This window comes from Nanorana parkeri, unplaced genomic scaffold (assembly GCF_000935625.1).
Source record: "Nanorana parkeri isolate BGI_ZX_2015 unplaced genomic scaffold, ASM93562v1 scaffold118, whole genome shotgun sequence".
Lineage (NCBI taxonomy): Eukaryota > Metazoa > Chordata > Amphibia > Anura > Dicroglossidae > Nanorana > Nanorana parkeri.
In genome coordinates this window covers 2,176,812-2,198,118 of record NW_017306386.1, presented here as the reverse complement: position 1 = coordinate 2,198,118, position 21,307 = coordinate 2,176,812, and the positions used below count along the sequence as shown (strand labels likewise).

Below are 21,307 nucleotides of genomic sequence, written 5' to 3'. Positions count from 1 at the left end.
TCTAATTGTGTATTGAATCATTATTGAATTAGGAAATTAACAAATATGCTACGTAAGTATGCCAATGTAATAAAAATAGTTTTGGCATCTGGGATCAAAAATTGGACGATTTCCCTAACTCTAAGTAAAGCTTGCTATTCAGAGGTGCAAGTGACAGCGAAGGGTGTCTTCAACAGACTTACCAACATTGACAATGTATCATGGTCTTTGAATTTTTAAAGTGTTCAGGGTAGCTTTCCATTGCATCATAGGAAAATGGCTGGTACTGGAAACACAGACCCTTTTTGTGCATAGTAAGAACTTTGAGCCAATATATCAAGAATAAAAAATAAAGGCGTTGCCCATAATCTGTTCCTCTAGCTGCCTGCTATTGAAGGCTTCCAATCTTCCTGGGTTCAGGAACGATCATATTTAAATATTTTTAATGGTCCTGACCAACCACTCGAAGTGTGTGGCAAATATGGTGGCAGACAAAACCAGTGCTGAAAGATACCATTATACAAGGTACTTGTAAATCTTAATAACAATGAACAGCAAAGGAAAATCCAAAAATGGAACAAACTAGGGAAACATCCACATTAATGCACACTTCCCCTGCCCCTGTAGTGATTTGGATAGTATCGTGAGTGGTCAGCTTTAGTTTTTCACCCTGTGTTGTATAGACAGGATCTGGGAATCTGTGTAATGTGCATGTGTCAACTTTGCGAAGTGATTTGCTATATGTAGAGCCCATGCATCATGGATCATCTATGACTAGGTTGCTTTAATGAGTGGCATGCTGCGTTCTTTAATCACCCACTCTCATGCTCTGCTACTACTACTCTTTCATCTCTCCTACTCTCATGCCCAAGTGTACACGTTGCAATTCTTTGCTTTCATCTTCTGTGCCCCTCTGCTGCTGTTTACACTCGTTCAGCACTTTCTGCTGCTGATAATTTTTTGCACTTTTCTGCTCTCATCTTTTACCTCTCTGTCCTTGTTTGCTGTTCACACTTGTTCTGCTTTTTCTGCTGAATCGGCCAAAAGTCACTCCGTGGGTACCCTACTTTATTCTGCTCTTAGCTTTCATACTTATCCTGCTCTTTCCTCTGTCACATTTCACTCTCTGTCCTCTGCTGCTGATCACACTTATTCCCCTCTTTCCACTCATCTTTCGCCTCTCTGTCCTTTTACTATTGGTCACGCTTATTCTGCTGTCATCTTTCACCTTTCTGTCCTCCACTGCTGATCACACTTATTCTGCTCTCATCTTTCCACTCCTGCTACTGATCACACTTATTCATGTCTCTGTCCTCCACTGCTGATCACACTTATTCTGCTCTCATCTTTCCACTCCTGCTACTGATCACACTTATTCATGTCTCTGTCCTCCACTGCTGATCACAGTTATTCTGCTCTCATCTTTCCACTCCTGCTACAGATCACACTTATTCATGTCTCTGTCCTCCACTGCTGATCACACTTATTCTGCTCTCATCTTTCCACTCCTGCTACTGATCACACTTATTCATGTCTCTGTCATGTGCTGCTGATTACACTATTTCTGCTCTCATCTTTCACCTCTCTGTGCTGCTGATTACACTATTTCTGCTCTCATCTTTCACCTCTCTGTGCTGCTGATTTACACTATTTCTGCTCTCATCTTTCACCTCTCTGTCCTGTGCTGCTGATTACACTATTTCTGCTCTCATCTTTCACCTCTCTGTCCTGTGCTGCTGATCACACTTTCCCCACATTTTTTCCTCTCATCTTTCAACTTTGCTCCTCTACTCACTCTTCTACTATCACACATGATCCACTCTGCCTGTTCTAATCTTTTATCCCTCTGTCTCATGCTTTGAATCTATGCACCATTAAATCTTGCAGCATAGTTCAGCACCTTTTTTAGTTGCAGCATTATTATTTGATTCTAACACTTGCTTCTACCTAGCTGACCAGCTTTGTAGGGCTTTTCTTTTATAGTTAAAAGGCACCTTCCCTCCCTTTTGCTTACACATGCATTCTCAGACAGACCTAAAGGGTGTTGCTGTATAAAAATAATTTGACTGCATTAATGACATTAAAGGAGAACTATGGGGTTAAGGCTTTTCCCCATAGTTCTCCTTAGGGTAACGGGAGGACACAAACTAGCGTCTTCCCGTCACCCTAGGCTCAGTATACCGCGAGCTGTAGCTCACGGTATACTGAGACGCCGCAGCTGAAACGGATCCGGACAATTATGTCTGGATCCGCCCAGCTGTGTGACTGACAGCTGGCTCTGCCTATCTAGAGGCAGAGCCAGCTGTACCCGCCCCCTCCCTGTCCATTCCGCCAGTCAGCGCTGGCGGATCGGAGGGGGGAATCCAGTCCCTCACCCGCCAGAGAGCCGTGACAGAATCGAGAGGTGAGCGAACGCTGGTATGTGTTCGCTCACCTCCCGATCTACTGAGCCGACCTGTGACAGTCTCATTGTCAGAGGTCGGCTAGAACTATGAGGTGAGTGAAAAGCACTCGCCTCATAGTTCTCCTTGAAATCATCGGGCTACTCTGGGAGCATCTTTTATGATGGTTCATGTTCCTGGCATGGTTGAAAAAGCCAGACTAAAACTACTATTGTTACAATTACTACTCTTGCTCCTTCTACCTTTTTAAAAAGCAGTAAACCTAGGTTATATCATTTTCATATTCTGATTTTAGTTTAAATACTTTTAAATAACAACATTTTATGGGTAAGTATGTAGAAACCTGAAGTGATCAGCAAACCAAACTATTTGAAAGTGAGCTACTATGATACTGTATTTGCTTGCATTTCACTAAGGAAACTAAGAATACAACTGTGATAGTCTCATTATGTGCATTCCTTTGTGGTTATCCTCTCCATCAGTGGTGAATGGAGATCCTCAGGCTTTTTGTTGGCTACTGTTGAAGTCAAAGAAAGAGTGTGGGTGGGAAGACCAGTGATAATGCCTGGGTAAGTTGAGAAATCTTCCGGTTTTTATTGTGACTATCACCAGACATTACAGCTGGTAAACTAGACTAGCTTTTCTCAACCAGGGTGCCTTCTGTTTTATTCGGGGGTGCTCTAAATTTTCACACAGCACCATGCCTTTCCATCGTGCAGGCAGGCTTCTGAAGTGAAGGGGGAACTCTAATGTGAAAGGGGGGGTCTCTGTTATGAAAGGGGGGCTTCTAGTATAAAGAGGGCTCCTGATGTGCATGGGGTTCCCCCTAAAATCCATACCAGACCCCTACCTAGGATAAGATTCTCACATAGATTTTTGAGAGGCCACACCTTTTTTTTACATTTTAGACTAGGGTGGCTGAAGATTTTTGCATATTTTTAAACAGTGCCAGGGCTGAAAAAAGGTTGCGAAACACTGTACTAGACATTAAATTGTGGTGATGTTTTCTATGCACAGCTGAATGATCTTTTACCTTTTGTGCGTAAATATTAGGGATGCACCGATACCGATACAAGCATCGGTATCGGCCGCGATACCGAGTATTTGCATGAGTACTCTGGAGTGTTCTGGTCTGAACATGTGCTCTGCCTCATCCATTAAAGAGACATCACTCTGGTATGTATATTTATGCAATGAGTGGACACCACACCTCAGTGTTTTTTAGTAGGCACGATTGACCTAGACAATCAGGTTTTTTTTCAAAGGTCAGTTTCAGTGCATTATTCAGTGGAACATACAGTTTTTACAAAGGGATGCACTGAACTTTCGGTCGCCGAAACATAGCGGCCGAAAATGGCACTTTTGGCAAAATGCAGAAGATGCTACCTTTCGGCCCCAAATTGCGGTGCATCCTTAGTTTCTCTCCTCCCTGTTGTGTGCTGCTCTGTGTCCCTTTTGACACAGCGCAGCATCCAGCGTGGAGGAGAGAAACTGTCAGGAGTTGGGTGGTGAGGAGAACGCTGAGAGCGTGTCACAGGAGGCTGAGCTCTCCTCCCACACCGCCCCGCTCAGGCTCCTGCACAGATCAGGAGAGCCGTGTGTTGGAGGAGACAGCTGTCACTGGAGACAGAGCCAGCTGTGAGGGGAGGAGTCAGCTGCCAAATGAGACCGAGCTCTCCTCCCCGCAACACTCGCTCAGCCTCCTGTGACAGCGATTCATTATGGAGAACGGGTACAAACAGTCAACGATCAGTGATCGATGAATGTTTGTACATAACTGGACATAGTATGAGTTACTATGTGCCAGTTATGAATGAATGTCAAGTGATCAACATCACTTCCTGTTCATTCATTATTGTAGACATCGTAACTCATACTATATCTACACTGTATGAATGAACAGAAACTCAGTATAGATGATTCCTGTTCATTTATAACGGGGGATGCAGAAAAAGAGAGAGGACTTTAAAAGGGAAATATCAGGGGTCTGTTTAAAGTTAAAAAAAAAAAAATATATATATATATACAGGGCTTGAAAAATTTGGCGGTTTCAGTGCACCTCTAGTCTTTAACTAACGGTCCATCAGAATCTGTTGTGCAGTCCCCCGACAGAGTGCCCAAGCGCTGATCCCAGCTCATCGCAGTGTGCTTTTTTTGTTAGAACTTTATTGAAACGTCCTAAGTGACATTTCCTTAATTTCTAAGAGCACAGCGGGTTGCGAGGCGGTAGTACTGTGTTGCATGCCACTGCATTGGGGAAAAAAGTAAGTCATGCTGTACTTTTTTTTTCAGTGCACACCACCATGTTTCTACCGCAGCATGGTGGTGGGAATGGGCACCATCTGTAACAAGGCAAATTGCTTTGTCTTGCTTTGGGGCTACGCTCGAAACAGCAGCCAGTGCAGCCATTAGTGCAACCAATGTCTAATGTTGCACTAATGATAAATGTTTATTTTTTTCCCCAAATTTGGAGTCGTATGCGGGGATGTTAAAGCATTGCTAGTATGCAGTTGAAGGGGCATGAATGTCCGGTTAGTTTTCCTATCAAGTGCCCTAGTAGCCCTAAATCCTACAGCCCTCTGAAATGCAAATTGCAGCTAGATCCCCTTTTTAAAAGCCTAGCCTAGCCCCCTTCCCCTCTCTGTTGTCCAGTGAAGACACCATCAGAATGAAATGTCTGTAAAGAGGTGCCGGAAGTGAGAAAGAATGCAAACAAGAGTGCCAGATAGGAATACCTGGCAGCTTCAAGTGCCTGCAGTCACATAGCAATGCCACTTCGCCATCTTTTGTGTGACTTCAGGTGCATTTTAACCCATAGATAGCAGCTCATGTTACCCTTTTCTTTTAAAGATTTTGGCAGTAACCATTTCCTAATGTAAAGCTTATCATTTATGAGATCAGCAGCATTTGAAGCAGTGCTTCTTTATTTGATTTTCATACGTATTACAATTTAATACACAGTTAAAAGCAAATTGTTCTCTGTGCTCTCTTCAAAGTAAACCATTTCACTTTAGTGAGCAATTTCATGTTAATCTAATCTGATAAACCATGTTTTGTTAATTGTGATAATTGATATGTTAACCAGATGGCCCTGACATTCCTAAATCAGGGCAGACATTTATGCCAGCACAGCCTGCAGTTATTCTAGCTTTCTATACATCATAACAACAACAACATATTTATTATTATTTGTTCAGTGCTTTTTATGTGTCAAGGGAAATTTGTCTTACAGTTTATATACAGGCTTATTACAACTGGATACACATATTAGTCAATTCTGGTGACTCTGCGCCCTCTAGAATGTCGCTATCAAATTTAGTGTATATCTGGACTGTAATCAGTCTAGATCATCGGTTCTCAACCTTTCTAGTGCCGCAACCCTTTGATAATGCCCAAGTTGTGGCGACCCCTAACAGTAAAATTATTTTCGTTGCTCCTTAATCGTTGTAATTTTTCTACCGTTAAATAGCTATTAGATAGCGGCTCTCGGCCGCCCAGGAGAGAAACCCTTTCTCCTGGAAAGGTTTACTCTGCTCGATTGAGCAGAGTAAACCTTTCCCTGCTCTGGTGTTTTTTTTCCCCTGACATCGGAGCTGCCGGCCGCCTTCAGCATAGAACAGTATAGGAATGCATAGCTAGATTCCTATTGACTATTTCAATTTGCAATATCCAACAGTAAGCTGGCTATTGCACCGGCCCTCTGCTGCTGTCAATCACTAGAAGGGGATGGGATGGAGAACTTCAGGTACCTTTCTGCTAATTGACAGCAGCGGTGGGTGGGTGCAATAGCTGGTTTGCTATTGCAAACTGAAATAGCCAATAGGAATCTAGCTATGCATTCCTATGCTGGTTTTTTTTTCTGACGGTGGCACTCATGTCAGAAAAAAAAACAGAGCAGGGAAAGGTTTACTCTGCAAATCGTCATTCGACCCCCGACGGGGTCGCGATCCACAGGTTGAGAACCGCTGGTCTAGATGCTGTTTATTCTGAGTTCTGCATTCTACAGGTTTCCCTGAGTTTGCTGGATTGCTCCTCCTGTTGCTGGCCTCAGGCCTTGGGGACTCAGCATACAGTGAGGGAGGATCCATCCTCAGACTGTGACTGTGCACCTGACTCTAGCCAATCCCTGAGCAGGATGACTCAGAGGTATGGGTGGAGCAAGGTGATAAAAGGTTTGGGGACACTTTCCAGAACTCTCTCCGCCCTAGGGGCCCTCCAAGGGAGGAGGCCTGTGTGATGCAGATGCCTGGCCTGGGCCTCAGCATGTGACAGGTGCTGGGGGGCCTAGGATACTACAGATGCTTTGCTTGGGTCTGGTCCCAAAATGCGGTCTGGTCCGGTGCGGTGCGATCAAAATGCGGCAATCACTATTTTGTTTGCACCAGACCGCAGGCACAATATGCCTTCCGATCCCGTGTGGCCGATCGCATTGCGGCCAGAGGGTGTGGCTACGGTGCCATTCACTTCAATGGCCCGCCACAACCCCTCCCGCCCCACAAAAAAGTGAGCCGGCTGCAATGCGATGCAGAGCGCTCTGGCCAGAATCAAGCCTAAAACTTTGAATGTGTCAACTCTGCCTTGTTTAAAGTATGCCCAGCCTGCTGCCTTCTTCCCTTATATCTTGTGGACCCAACCCTGTGCATTTAATCTGACTGCAGGCATAAATCCATCCCCTCTAATCCTATTTTAGCAATTAGTGTAGGCACTTTCTCCTGCTTGACTTCTAGCCTCAGCTGGTGTGCAGTGGATGGTGGTGATTTATAAAACATTTATAGGTAATTTTTCAGATATTATAAAAGATGGGGGTTGTGTCAGGTAAATGGATACCAACATGTGAAATCTTAAAATTGTGCCTACCTGTAAAATGGTAGAAAAAGAACTATGGTACACAAAATTGTCTGTAGGTGATGCTCCAAACGCCTTTACAACTCATCAGTTAGAGTTTACAGTGAGTATTGGCCATAGAATAGTTGCTTTCACTTCAATGTTCGCCGTAATATCTCAACAGATTGTGCTTCACCAGCTTCTTTTCCAGCTACAGTAGCCTGACGAACTGGAAGTCTTGAAATCCTCATCCGTAACCAAAGGAGAGATCAGGCAGCAAATCTGTGCTGATCTCCCTCTGGTCCACCCACAGACACCTGTTGTGCTCATCCTGGGCCTGGATGAGAGACAGCATAGCCTGGGATAGCTGGCAGTAGAAGGTGGGGAAGGGGTTGTGAGTGGCACCCTTTTTCAGCACCATATAAGTGTAGAGCCACCCAATCACTTGTATGTGAAAGCTGGGTGCTGGCTACCCCCACACTGCAAGAGTTAAGTGCTTGTTTTGTTCGAAGTGCAAAAATAAAAAAGTTATACTTACCCAATCCTCGGATCCACCCCTCCAGCTTGCTCTTAGACCGGTCCTTCAAGCATCTCTCCACCTCTGCTGCAACAGTCTAAGGTCCCTAAATCATCACGTTCTATACACAGTGTACAGGAGGTAAGGATGCGGATGGACATTCCATCACTGCAGCGTAAGGGAAGAGAGGCTGGAAGGAGTGCTGCAGGAGGCAGCCAGCTCTGAGGTTCAGATGAGTATAACTTTTTTTTTTTCTTTTTATTTTGTACCTAGACCAAAATGAGCAGTTAACCCTTGCAAAGCCCGTCCCGTTGGAAGGGTTAGGAAAAAATTTCCCTGGGGTTCTTCTTTAACACACCTACTTTTTGATTATGCCAGAGAGTTGCGGCTCACACTAGTGTCATTTCCAACGCCTCCTCCATGTATTCTGGTTCACAGAAAACCATCCATATTAATATATACAGTATATATGTGTGTATGTGACAGGGTTGCTGTTTTCTTTCATGCCAGGCTCATTTATTTATTACTGCTGTACCCCTGGCCATCAAACATGAAGTAATACACTTGACTGCTAAAATTTGCTTGGTTGTATTTCTGTAAATGTATGGCAGGCATGCATAATAAGCAGGTTGTATTTGCATGTGAAAAGGACTGATTTGCATAGTGTTTAGTTTGCCAGGAGCTGCTCAGCAGTCTGTGGTATTAATTGTACTCCCCACCACCACACATGTGAAATACAATCTCCCGGTTTTCTCCAAGGTTCTGGTGTCTAGGCTGAAAGAGTTTTGTCTAGAATAGTCTGGCAGGCAAAGATCTAGCCCAAGAATGTTAAGCTGGCCATACACTTTTTTTTTTATTCAGACCAAAAAATCTAACAGAATCCATCTATGCTAAACAGCGTGGATGGACGTATCTTCCACTGTGGCTATTGTATATTGATAGCCGATGCCTGCCTCTGTCTGAATACATGAACAATTACTGGAGCTAATTGGCTTGAATTTCGGCTGGTTCCTCAAAAAACAGCCAAAATTTGCATAGTGTATGGGCACCCTTAGTAACGGCTCGTTCACTGAACAAATAAGCTTCTTTCAGCAAAGTCTTACTGTTTTAACTTGTGAAAAGTCTACTGGAGCTACACCTGCGGGCTAGATAGAAGCCTAGTAATATTTCGTGTATGTGTATGTGTATGTGTATATATATATATATACTGGACAAATTATAGGACCCAGGTAGCCAATGCTTCTTTAAAAATTACAGCTAGTGCCCAACTTTTGAGGTTTCTTCTAGTTCTTGTCAACCTGATAGAGAAAATTGCTATTGCAATTTTAAATAGCCAATAGCAGTGTGGCTATTTCCCCCCCATTGTTTACATGCAGCTGCTGCCTACAGAATCTAGCCGCCAACAAGGTGTAAACAGAGAATTTAGTAGCTAACCAAATTTTTTACTGTGCACATGACTATCAAGCAACCGGCAAATTTTTTTTTTGAAAAGTTTTTTGTGTGTGTGTGCGCTGGTTGCTTGAATGACGGATAATGGGGAGTTTACTGTATAGACCAAACTAATCCCAGCACCATCCTCACCATCATACATTTTACATTTAATAATAGTATGAAGACTTAAGATGATCTGAGTTTCTTCGTCAGCCAGTCTTGTGACAAAACCATTGACTGGTGCTCTTATCTGGAGAGACTTAAAGGGCTAACATTCAGACAGAGACAGCCACTTGGTGGCTTTGCTTAGTGTAATATTCCTTTTTAGCTGAGATCATGTGACTGGCCACAATGAGATCCCAGAGAACATTTTTTTGTGGTCGTTACAGCTGGTGATGATATTGTAACATGCATGACCTCCAACTATCCCTCTGTAAAAAAATTATTTAACTACTACTGAAAGTGTGACATTACACAGCTTCTAAATTATTGAGATTTGATTTTAAATGCAGAAAAAATGGGTTTAACCAATCTTTTTTGGAATATTTTTTTTCAGTCAGCTTGACTGGGGGTGAGCAGGGCAGAGGTTGCCCACATATTTTGTGTTAATCGGTATCCCTCTTTCCAATCCCAGAAACATATGCATCATACATGATAAAAAGAAGGCTCTTTGCCACCCCAATCCACATATGGGTGGGAACCCCAGTGCACATATCTTCCACAGGAATACAACTGAATGCATGAAACAGATGTAAAGTTTAATGCATAGTTTGTATGAATTACCATCAGGTGTAGCATAGTATTTCCAGGTGAAGCAGAAAATCTAAAGCCACCATGTTGGCAGTCTTATCACCGTCAAGAATACTTTGGTGTTATAAGGCGGAATAGGAAACATAGTCGTTTTTCATGGCACGTACGCTCTGCTTATTAACTTTTGAGATAAAGGCATCGTAGCTATGACCAGAGGGAAGACAACTGTTTTGTTCTACAATGTTTGAAGCATATAGATTATATGATTTGTTCAACATGCTTATCCTATGTTGTGATCTTTTTGGATCTTGGGGAATATAGAGGAAAGAACGCTTCTAAAACAGTAAGCATTTAAAAACGATTGTACAGGCCAAACAGAAATGTGTCTTTTCTCTGTAAAGTTTTCTTATATTGTTGCTGATGAGATTTTCTTAGCTACCAAAACCTGAGATGTCTTTTCATTGTAAAGCTCATTTTGCTTAGTTGGCAGCCTAAACTCACTGAATTTGCTGGACAAAAACCCAGTTAATCCACGGATCATCAATAGCACAGAAACAACGTGACTTAGCCAATGTGTTGCTGTAGAAACAAAGCCTACAGGCTACCTTAAAGTAATGCTAAAGTCAAAATGACTTCAAGCGATTTCAAATGACGATTAAATCACTTGTAAAAGGATTATGTGTCTTGAGGGTTAAGACCTCGTTCACACCAGACACCATTGCGTTCTGGCGGAACGAACTGCATCACATTGCGGCCGGCTCACTATGTTGTGGGGTGGTGTGGCAGTCCATTGAAGTGAATGGCACTATAGCCACGCCCTCTGGCCGCAATGCAATCAGCCGCTCGGGAACGCAAGGCACATCAGTGCCTGCGGTCCAGTCCGAGCAAATGCTGCAAGCACTATTTTGTTCGGACCGGACAGCTAGCATTGATCTGCCTTGCGTTCCCGTGCTGCCAATTGCATTGCGGCCTGCAGGGCATGGCTACTGTGCCATTCACTTCAATAGACCATCACGCCCAATAGACCATCTTGTATTGGACTGGAGGACTTCAATAGACCATCTTGTATTGGACTGGAGGATCAGGGAAGCCAAGCTGATAGAGTTGGAACTAGTTGTTGGAAACATGATGTCTTTAAGTGCTTGGGAAAAATGTTACAGAACTACTTTACTGGGTATGGTATATTCGTTGAAAAAAAGTTTCAGCATTCAGTGCTTATCAATGTTCTGCATGGGACTGTACAACATTATAACTGGAGCTTGGTCACTATTATGTGTGATATTATTTAGTATGGATGCAGGTGACAGGAAATATTCAAGGCTTTGTGAGTTTTTCTTAATATAGGGGACATTGCACACAGTGATACGTTATGTTATCCAGGCTCTGGTTCATGCTCAGTAGAGCGGCAATATTACTGTAATTTACTACTATGTTTTACTTGTACTCAGTACAAGTCAGTTGGTCAGCTCAGACCTTAAAGGAGAACTATGGGGTCAGTGTTTTTCCCCATAGTTCTCCTTGGGGTAACGGGAGGACACAAACTAGCGTCCTCCCGTTACCCTAAGCTCAGTATACCGCAAGCTACAGCTCGCGGTATACTGAGACGCCGCACCTGGAGTGGATCCCGACTTAGATGACGGGATCCGCCCAGCTGCGTGAGTGACAGCTGGCTCTGCCTATCTAGAGGCAGAGCCAGCTGTACCCGCCCTCTCCCCCGTCCGTTCCGCCAGTCAGCGCTGGCAGATCGGAGCGGGGAGAGGGGAATACAGCCCCTCCCCCTGTCACGGCAGAGAGCCGTGACAGGATCGAGAGGTAAGGGAACCCGGTATGTTTTCCCTCACCTCCCGATCTACTGAGCCGACCTGTGACAGTCTCATTGTCACAGGTCGGCTTAGAACTATGAGGTGAGTGGAAATCCTTTTAAAGCAGCCCTTAACCTTCAAAACGGTTGTCAGAGGTTGGGTACCAAACATGTTCTAGCTTGGTTTCCAAAGGTTAGGTTCTAAACCTTGTTCTAGCTTGCTTATGTAGTAAACTTCAGGAGAAACTGGCTCTTAATCAGTTTTTCTACCACCCTTGTTTTTCATCTGTGTTCACTTTCATGCACACAGTACAACTGTACATCTATGAGTACAACTGCCATTTGGCCTATCCAAAGTTTTAAAGTGTCCAGCCAGTTACAATGCCTGGCCATGGTCAGTGGGGGTACGTAATCTAAGCAACTAAGTGCAGAGGTGCCTGGGGCAATGTGTTGACTAGGGTGGTGGTGTTGTGTTCACCATTCACCTTTGTGACCCTTTTAACCTTTCCTAGTCTATCCAAAACAAATTAATGTAAAATTTAATTTGAGCCCCTTGGCCTATGAACTAAATTCTTCACAAATCATAAAATGCACCTGTGGCCAGGCTATGGGCATTCAAGTATTTACATATTCTTAAAGCTGACCCTAAACCAACATCTCAGAGAACAGGCATAGCTGTAAAAGATTAGCATGCTTACTTACCTTTTAATACCACCTGCGCTGCTGAAAATTTGTCCTCTGAGGTCAAGAATGAAACTGACATTTACAGGAGTGCCTATCTCTGTGGTCTCCAGCAGCTTTCACTGGTTCCTCCTGCTGCCCTCCATGTCACTGCAGGAGATGATAATGATATGTAGGTCAACTGGAGGAACCAGTGAGAACTATGGGGACCATGGAGATTGAAACCCCTAGAACGGTCACTTTCCCAGTAGACCTCTGGGGACAATTTTAGAACCGGGGCAGTATTGAGCTGCACAGGCATTGGGAAAGGAAAGTATAGTCGGTCGTCTTTTATAGGCATGCCTTTTCTCAGATATTTAGGCATAGCAACGTGGCCCCTTTTACAAGCACTTTAAAACAAGCCCTCATTGGCCACTGCAACTGCAGACACTGTGGCGTATTTAGGAACCCTACTCAGCATCTTCTGATCTACATCTTTTTAGCAGTAAGGTTCACTATTTCCATCTACCGGAAGACCCTTAGATCTGCTTTTCTTTTAAAAGCTGCGTTTTATCTAAATTATAACAGATGTCTGCACTTTCCTGTGTAGAAATATATGCCCCGCCCCAAGGCCGAGGATGGACTGACTGCTTATGCTTGTTGTTTTGATGTGTGTGAATTAAGGGGTATGACTTGGTCTATAAGCTTGACCTCGTCATCCTGTTGATGTTGGCATAAAAGATTGCCCTCTACAAAGCAGGTGCTGGTTGTCTGAATACAATATCTGGCGAGGAGGATTTCTCCAATTATACTGTTTAGCGTAGACGGGGGAATTGACTTGTGATGATGTACAGACATGGCCAAATTTGTTGGTGCACGTCCAGAAAAAATTAGAACCCACAATTTTATTATATTCATTTAATAACTTGAAACTGACCAAAGTAAATGGTATCCATCATTGTTACATATTTAATTAAAAAAAAATTGTGTTTTGATTAAATAGAATATTTTAAATAATAAAAAAAATGACAGGTACTTCTACCTGATATTTTATTGCACAACCTTCATAGGCCATCACCGCATTGTATGCCATGCGTTTACTTTAGCTAACCCACAGTGCCTCTAGTGCATAATGTTTATTTGTAAGAACTTTTGCTGTACAATAACATTATGTTTCAATTATCATTAACGTTACAATAAAATTAGCAAACATTTTATTTTATGCCATTATGCTTTGCTGCTTCTCCTTTCACTGTCCAGTCACAGGCTAGGGCAGGTCTAGGATGATCTTCTCAGAGGAAGTGGAATGAATGATGATGGTCATTAGACTGAGCATAGCTAAGGGCAGAACAAAAGTACTGTAGGGGAACTCTCTGGAATGAATGGGAGTAGTGCAGCAAAAGCTGGTTTTGATATTTTAGCTTTTAATGGGCTATTCATTTTTATTTTTTTGTCTGGTTTTTTCATTTTGGAACTGTTTCCAAATTGCGTCAAGAATCATCCGCTTTTATGACCATATTTAGATGTTAATAGTTGCTATATCTGACATTCTGAGACTGTCATGCATGATCCGCCACTTTGCTCTTGGTCATGCAACCTGACCTAGCCTGGCTGCCTTCTACGGCTTTTTCATGACTATGAAGTTAAACACTGCTGAAAGAAAGCAGCATCTTTCACCAGGCCTCATGACTATTTCATTATGTGGAGCTACCCGGAAATGAAAACATATCACTGAGTTATTTGGGCCATCTAGCCATCAGAATGCATATTAGACTGACTCACCAAGCAGGGCTTTTACAATGCGGTTTATTGGAACCTGTAAAAAGTTCATTTTTTTTCCCCCTCATCTTAAGTGTAAATTTGCATTTTGCAAAACAGTATATAATAAACAATATGAATGAAATCTAGCAAGAATGAATAAAATATCCTTGTGCTTATAGTGAAAATATTTATTCAGTCAGTAGGTAGGAGTGTTTTAATTGAAATATTTATCTGAATGTTACTAGAATCATTTCTGATGTGATATCACATTTTTATCTGCTTCCTATGCTGTATTTTGTTTAGGACATTAGGAGGTTTGTCGATTCTAGCTCTAGTACCTCCCCATGTTTAAGGCAGTTATTCTATTTTTTAACTCTCTTTCAGACTTTTGGAACAAGAAGCAGACATTCAAAGTATAAAGACATAAAAAACAGATTTCAAATAAAGGGCACAAATCGCACACAATAACATATGCATACATAATTAGGAGGGATGTCTTGAAGGTATCCAGAAGAAAAATGCTGCACACATGTACAGCACCGCCCACCAAACACATGGAGGTGTGGCCATTAAAGTGGCTGTCACTTATGGTGTATGGCTTGTAGTGTGTGAATAAAATGAGGCTAAGCATTTGTGTCATTGGCAGACACTTGTGAGCTATATCTGTCAGTGCACTGGAGTTTATGAAGGGCCGTGCAGAACTGATTTTACTGGACATGTCTGTACAAGTTCACCTGCCTGTTCTTCCTTCCCTTTTGTCCTGTGCACCCTCCTGTCAAACCAGTTTATGCACTATGGTAAAGAGCAGAGTGTAGTAACACACGGTAACCATCCAAAACTAAAATCTGATTGCCTTAGCTTACTGCACGTTGTAAGTCACCATCACTCATGGTACACAATTTTATTGCATAAAAAATGATAACCTCCCCAGCATTGGTGTTCAGTGTTTTGCCTACCTAAGCACATGCTCCCTTGTTGAGCTCTCTCTGCCCGTCGAACCGGGATTGTAGTTCAACTGTTGGGCAGAGATCACTGTGCTTGACAGTTGCAGATTCTTTCAGTGCTGGATGCTGTAACGCAGAGAGAATTCTGACACCCGGCACACTGCTGCCACTCTGAATATAGCCGATGGCCACACCAGGACGCCCTATAAGTTGTGATACCCAATACAGTGGCATCCCAGGCATGGCTGCTGTTAAAAAGAATGGGGCCCCATACAGTCTACAGGACAATCCACTAGTTACATTCAAAGAGAACAGTAAAGCATAATCACTCTGTGATTACATAGCCTTGCTTATTAAAAGCCATGTCACATGTTGTATGACCTGGCTTTGTTTATAAAATGTCATACAGAAAGAAGGAACATTTTGGGGTTTTTAAAAGCCCATTTTGCCCAACAGTGCTGCATAGAAAATGTATACTAAATTGGGCCAAAATTTTAGTAAAGGCCAAACTGGTTGAAATTTGATTTCACAAACATGCTCGCTCATTTGTCTTTGGCAATTATACTTCCAAACAAAAATCTTAAAACCTTAACGCAATCTAATCCAAACAAATGACGTTCAGGTCTGTATCCTAATAAGACGAACCAAAAAAACTTGTTCAATGCTCTAAATATGTATTTTTTCTGTGCCAACAAAGCACTATAACTTCCTCAGATGTCAAAGGCATTACATTATATAATTTTATTGGTAATTAAGGAATTTCTGGTCTTTTCTTTCAAAGAAAATACGTTTTTCGACAGGCTGCAGAAGAAAAACTAGAATGCATAAAAAACATTAAGGCTGGGTTCACACCTGGGCATTTTTCAGCGCTGATCGAACCGCTGAAAATGGCTCGGCAAGTGAAATCCCATAAATTCCTATGGGCATGGTTCCCACCTGGGCGTATTTCAGCCCGCGGAAACGCGCTGAAAAACGCCCTACGCCCAAACAAGTACAGGAGCTTCTTTGGGGGCGTATTTCAGCACGTATCCATTGTTATTCCCGAGTGTGGCTCGGGGTTAACAAAGGGGTAACCCCATAATATACTCTGGAATACAGCGGAGGTCTTACCTTGTCCGCGATCCCCGCTGTGTCCTCCAGCCGCTTCCGGGTTCCGTCCCTTGCGAGCGTTCGCATCGCAGGGGGGCGGAACCGGTGGGAAGTTTGAAAGTTAAAAAAAAACAAAAAGAACCCAAAAAAAAGATAGAGAAAAAAATCATACCGCCAGGGAGGTATAAAAACGTGCTATAAAATGAGCAGAAAAAACGCGCCTATAGTACGCCCAGGTGTGAACCTAGCCTAATAGTATGTGTGTGTCTGGTTAAGATGCCTGATTTTGATACTTTGGTCTTCTAATAAAGCATTGAGAGGGGGGGGAAAAGGTAGACATTGAAATTCTTCCTCCATTGTTGGATACTCATGGTCAGCTGAGACAATCATCCAATCCTCTGTGTTCCAGTATCGCATACATTTTTAACCCACCTACCTTTTAACAGCACAGAGGGGGGAAAAATACATTTCTCTCATTATGTTTAAAGGGAATGCGTAGTGGGTTTGTCCATATTTCTTTCTTGTCAGATTCATTTCCACAGTGCTGGTGGCTGGCTCACAGCGCCATGGAAAGGCATGGCACTGTGTAGCAATTTCAAGGCATTCCTGACGAACCCAAAAAGCACCCCAGCGTGCCACAGCAATCTGGTTAAGAAAGGCTGGTCTAGAGGTTTACCTAAACAAAAAAGGCCGGCTAACCACTTTCATCTGCCAGTGTTGCAAAATAGTTTTTGCATATTGCTGAAAAAATTGGCTTAGCTGAGCTGCTGCATACATGGTTTAATTACTGAAAATATAGATTAAGAGCTTACTGAGAAGTGTGGGAAAGTGGCAAACATCACAATTATTCCCGACTTCATTTACAGAGATAATTGTGTGCACAGTGGAAGGAAGGAGAGCGAAGAGGCAAGGCATGCAGCACTGATGCTGTTTTATCATGGGCTGAGCTTTTTTTGTTTCCTCAAGGTTCCACTGATCTAATAATACATGTGATCTACAGTCTACAAGCTGCCAAGATTTAAAAAAAAAAAAAAAGGAAAAAAAGAAATATGTTTTCTAACAGTCAAACATTGCAAGGCTGCCAGGGAGGAAGATATGCTGAAAGACTTAACAGGCATACACTGAATATACGTCAATGTTTTGTTGACAGGTATATATGAAGAGTAGTCTCGGGGATATTCAGATCGGTATAAAGTTTCTGTTGCAGTTCATTTGGAAAGCAGTGTTGCTGTACTGTACACATTATATGACAGTTGAGTATTAGCAAACATTACACACATTTTTTCATGTCAGATCATTTTCTATTGATGTGCATAAACTGTGCCATGGCTCTTTAGACACGTGGACAAATTTGTTGGTACCCGAACAGGAAAAAAAGAATCAAAAACCATTTGTCTGAAATGGCGGTCTAAAGCAAATGACACCAAACATTGTTTCATCCATATTGAATACAAAATTAGACTTTGGTTTTTCATTTAATACATTATTTTAAAAAATAAAACAAATAAAAATTGCATGGACAAAAATGACAGGACCCTTAACTTAACATGTTACAAAGAGAACATTCAGAGGAAAGTCCAGTTATAGACGTAGGAGATGACCTACAGATACATATTACCTTTTTTCCTTGATTTTTTTTTTTTTTAAATTGGCTATAGATTTGTAGAAGAAGAAATTCTGTATTTTCACGTTTGCAGCCAAATTGGGATAACTAGTTTATATTTGTTACATGTTCCTATTCACATAGTATAACTTAAAAAAATAACAATTTCTGCTTACATTTTTACTTTTGTGAATCCTACAAAACTCTATTTTCTTCTGCTATACAAGGCGGCTGGGGAGTTAAGCATTACCATAATTAGCCTCGTCTGTACTGTGCTGGCAGATTTTCAATATCAGTTGTAAACTAGATTTGAACACTGTCTATCCTAAAGAAAATTTTTTGTTAAAACTGTCCTCCGGATATTAATCTGTATTTTTTTTTTCTTTCTTTCTCAGGTGCAAGTTTTTCAGTCTTACAGAAACTCCGGAGGACTATACTATCATAGTTGATGAAGAAGGCTTTTTAGGTAAGATTCAAAAATCCATTTCTTTTTGCGCTGTATTTTCTTGATGACCCTTGCTTGAACTGTGTACGTGAATCATTTGAATTCCATGAAAGAAAATCCAAAAGTCTTCTGGCTCTTGAAGGAAAAAGTAAGGTAAAAGCCTTTGATGTTTAGTCATCCTGTATTGTCAGGGGGCTAAATAACCACAGCAGAGGCCAGAGGATTAGGAGACAGTATAAGCACATGCCACGGTCAGCTAGCTGTAGCAAATCGGCAAGCCTGAACTGAGCACATGAGCCATTTTTCACTGGGAAATTATGGGAATTCACAACCCTGCTGTTGAGTTGATAGAAAAGTCGTTTAAATTTCATCCATTATATGACAGAACTTTACTGTAGATACAGCATGTTGAATTTTTATCATTTGCGTAACTGAGAGCTGAGTTGGGCAACCTAAGTACCAATCCTATTGGTCTTTAATCTGTTTTTGTGTGTTTCGGTTTATTACAGGGGAATGTTTTTGTACAGCAATAAAACAAGCAGATTTTCTCCTAAAACCTCACAGCGTCAGATTTCCAAAAATGTTTCTGCACTTTCATAACACAAAACACACCTTCTGAGTATATTACAGCCATCTCCAGCATTGCTCATGGCTCGGGACAGCCATTATTCATTATGAACTAGCCTGGTTAATCTGCAGCTATGTCATAGAAAGTTGAAGAAGAGCATATAAACACTGTGCTGGTTCTGGACAAACCAAGATATGAGAAATTAGATTTGTCTGAAGATTACATATTCCCATCAAACAGTAAATACGCTTTTAAACAGGTCCTCACAGACCTGCGTAGTTGGAGACACCACAGAGTAATTCATACATCAAAGTTTACACCAGAAACCCATTTAAATTCAGCAGTTCAGCTCAATCATATATATAATTCCTTGGCAGGGTCACAGAGATCCTGTAATACACTGTAGGTCATGCACCTACTACAGTGTCTTTTGGTTACCTGATGTTGCCGTGACTTCGCCACACCTCGTTAAAAAAAATCCTAGTATTCACTGAAAAGACTAGGTGCCCTCTGACCACTTTACTTGGTGGTCAACTTTCTGTGTGTGTGTGTGTATATATAGGTATGTATGTTTTTAAGATGAAGTTCTTTGAGGATGAATTGCCCCACAATACCTGCAGCTACAAGGCTTTTTTTAAAGTCTTGTTAAGAATATGTAAAAAAAAAAAAATGTTGCACCTATGCCACTTAAGTCACTTAAATCACCTTTCCTCCCCATGCTCGCTTTGAACTTTAGCAGATCGTCTTGTCTATGTCTACATGCCCAAATGCATTGAGTTGCTGCCATGTGATTGGCAGATTAGATATTTGCATTAACAAGAATAATAGTTGTACGTAATAAAGTGGCCTGTGAATTTAGATGACAATATAAGCAGAGGGTTGGAACCTCAGCCAAGGTTTTATTGCTGTAGGTGTCCCCGTCCGGGAGATTTCCTTACTCCCCATAAGAAATCAAATACTGTAGATCCAAACAAGTTTACGTACATGCCTGGGTGGAGAAATGATCTGCACAATCCTTAAAGGGGTTCTAAACCCTCTGTTTTTTTGCCTATATCTACTGCTAGCAAGCAGTAGATATAGGCAAGAAGTTTAAAAAAAAAAACCATTCAACTAGTTTTAAACTTACCTCGTTATCGCTGGTCGCTACCACGCCGAGAATCCGGAAGTGATCGTACGGCCGCAAAGGATCTTGGGGCGGGCGCATGCGCAGTTCTGATTCTCGGCCGGCAGACGACCAGAGTAAGTCTATGGACGCGTGCAACCGCATGCAGACACCGCTGGATCGGAGGGACAGAGCAGTCAGCGCTGGATCGGAGAGCTGCCGCACAGCTGGAGGGACACATGAAAACATCAGGAAAGAAGAGGAAGATCAGAATAAGAGACATCATTTAAGGTAAGTGCTAACATTTACATGGGGGGGAGGGGAAATGTTTTTTGACTTTAATGTCACTTTAAGTCCAAAGCATCAGAGAAAGAAAAAAAACATGCAGGCTTTTTAAATTAATGAAAAGGGCTTTTATCTTTTTTAGAGAGCCTGTGTGGGTGGTTAATGTTATTCCTTGCTCAGAGGTCTCTTCTGTGGAATGGAGCTATTTATATTTCAAGAGCAAAATCCTTCTTATATGCTATGCATGTTTGCCACCTGGTACTGCAATAAATCATAATTTAAAAATCATATTTTATTTGGCAACTTGTCCATTGTGAGATTCTTCAGTTTTGGTTTATGCTGTAGTCATCATTGGTGATATCAGGGGGGTTTTAAAAGTAATGCCTGTTGAGATATAGAACGTTTAATTATGCATTGATAAAAACAATGAACATACATACAGTTAGCTTAGAAAGCCTTCTACTCAGTTACCTTTCAACATACTCCCCATAACATTCAATGCAATTGCATCACTGTTTTTCACAGGCCTCAAATCCATTTTGGAAACATTTTACAGAGCACTCGTTGCTCCAACGCGTCAGAGCTGTTTTATCTTTCTGCAGGTTCTGAAATCTCATGCCGTGGATGCAATCCTTGGCCCAAACAGGTAGAAGTCAGATGGTGCCAAATCTGGCCTGTAGGTTGGATTAGGTACCACTGACAAGCCTATTTTGGCAGTCACCTGAGTGGTGTGGCATAAGAGATGTGTGGCCGTGCATTATCATGATGCAGTTGTATGGCATGGGTGTTCTTCTGTGGTGTTTTCTTCCTGATGGATTCCTTCAGCTTTCAACGTTTTCCAATGTAGGTTTCACTGTTGACTGTTGTGCCTTTATCCAAAAAGACCATGAAAATGATTCCTTGGTCATCATGAGCTGACAGATTTGTGCTAATCTGGCAGATCTTAATTTTTTTTGGACGAAGAAAGCTTGAAAAGAACCTTTCATTGTCTTGTCAACAATTTCACGTTTTCCCCCTAATATTGCTCCTGTCAATTATTGCATCACCATACACATTTTTCAGGTGTATGTATGGATGTCAACAGCGGAACAACCCTTCATCAGAGACTCAAGTTACTTCACTTTTATTTTTACCTCTCATCCATGC

General features: G+C 42.0%; 1 protein-coding gene across 1 annotated transcript in view; it reads left to right on the top strand.

Annotated features, from left to right (window-relative positions):
* The first annotated feature begins 11,802 nt into the window (after positions 1-11,802).
* GATSL2 (GATS protein like 2) overlaps positions 11,803-21,307 on the top strand; it is a 61,398-nt gene continuing 51,893 nt past the window's right edge. Inside the window, exons 1-2 of the mRNA XM_018553356.1 lie at positions 11,803-11,807; positions 18,157-18,227. Of these exons, the coding sequence (XP_018408858.1) occupies positions 11,803-11,807; positions 18,157-18,227 (76 nt within the window). The remainder of the gene's footprint in view (positions 11,808-18,156; positions 18,228-21,307) is intronic.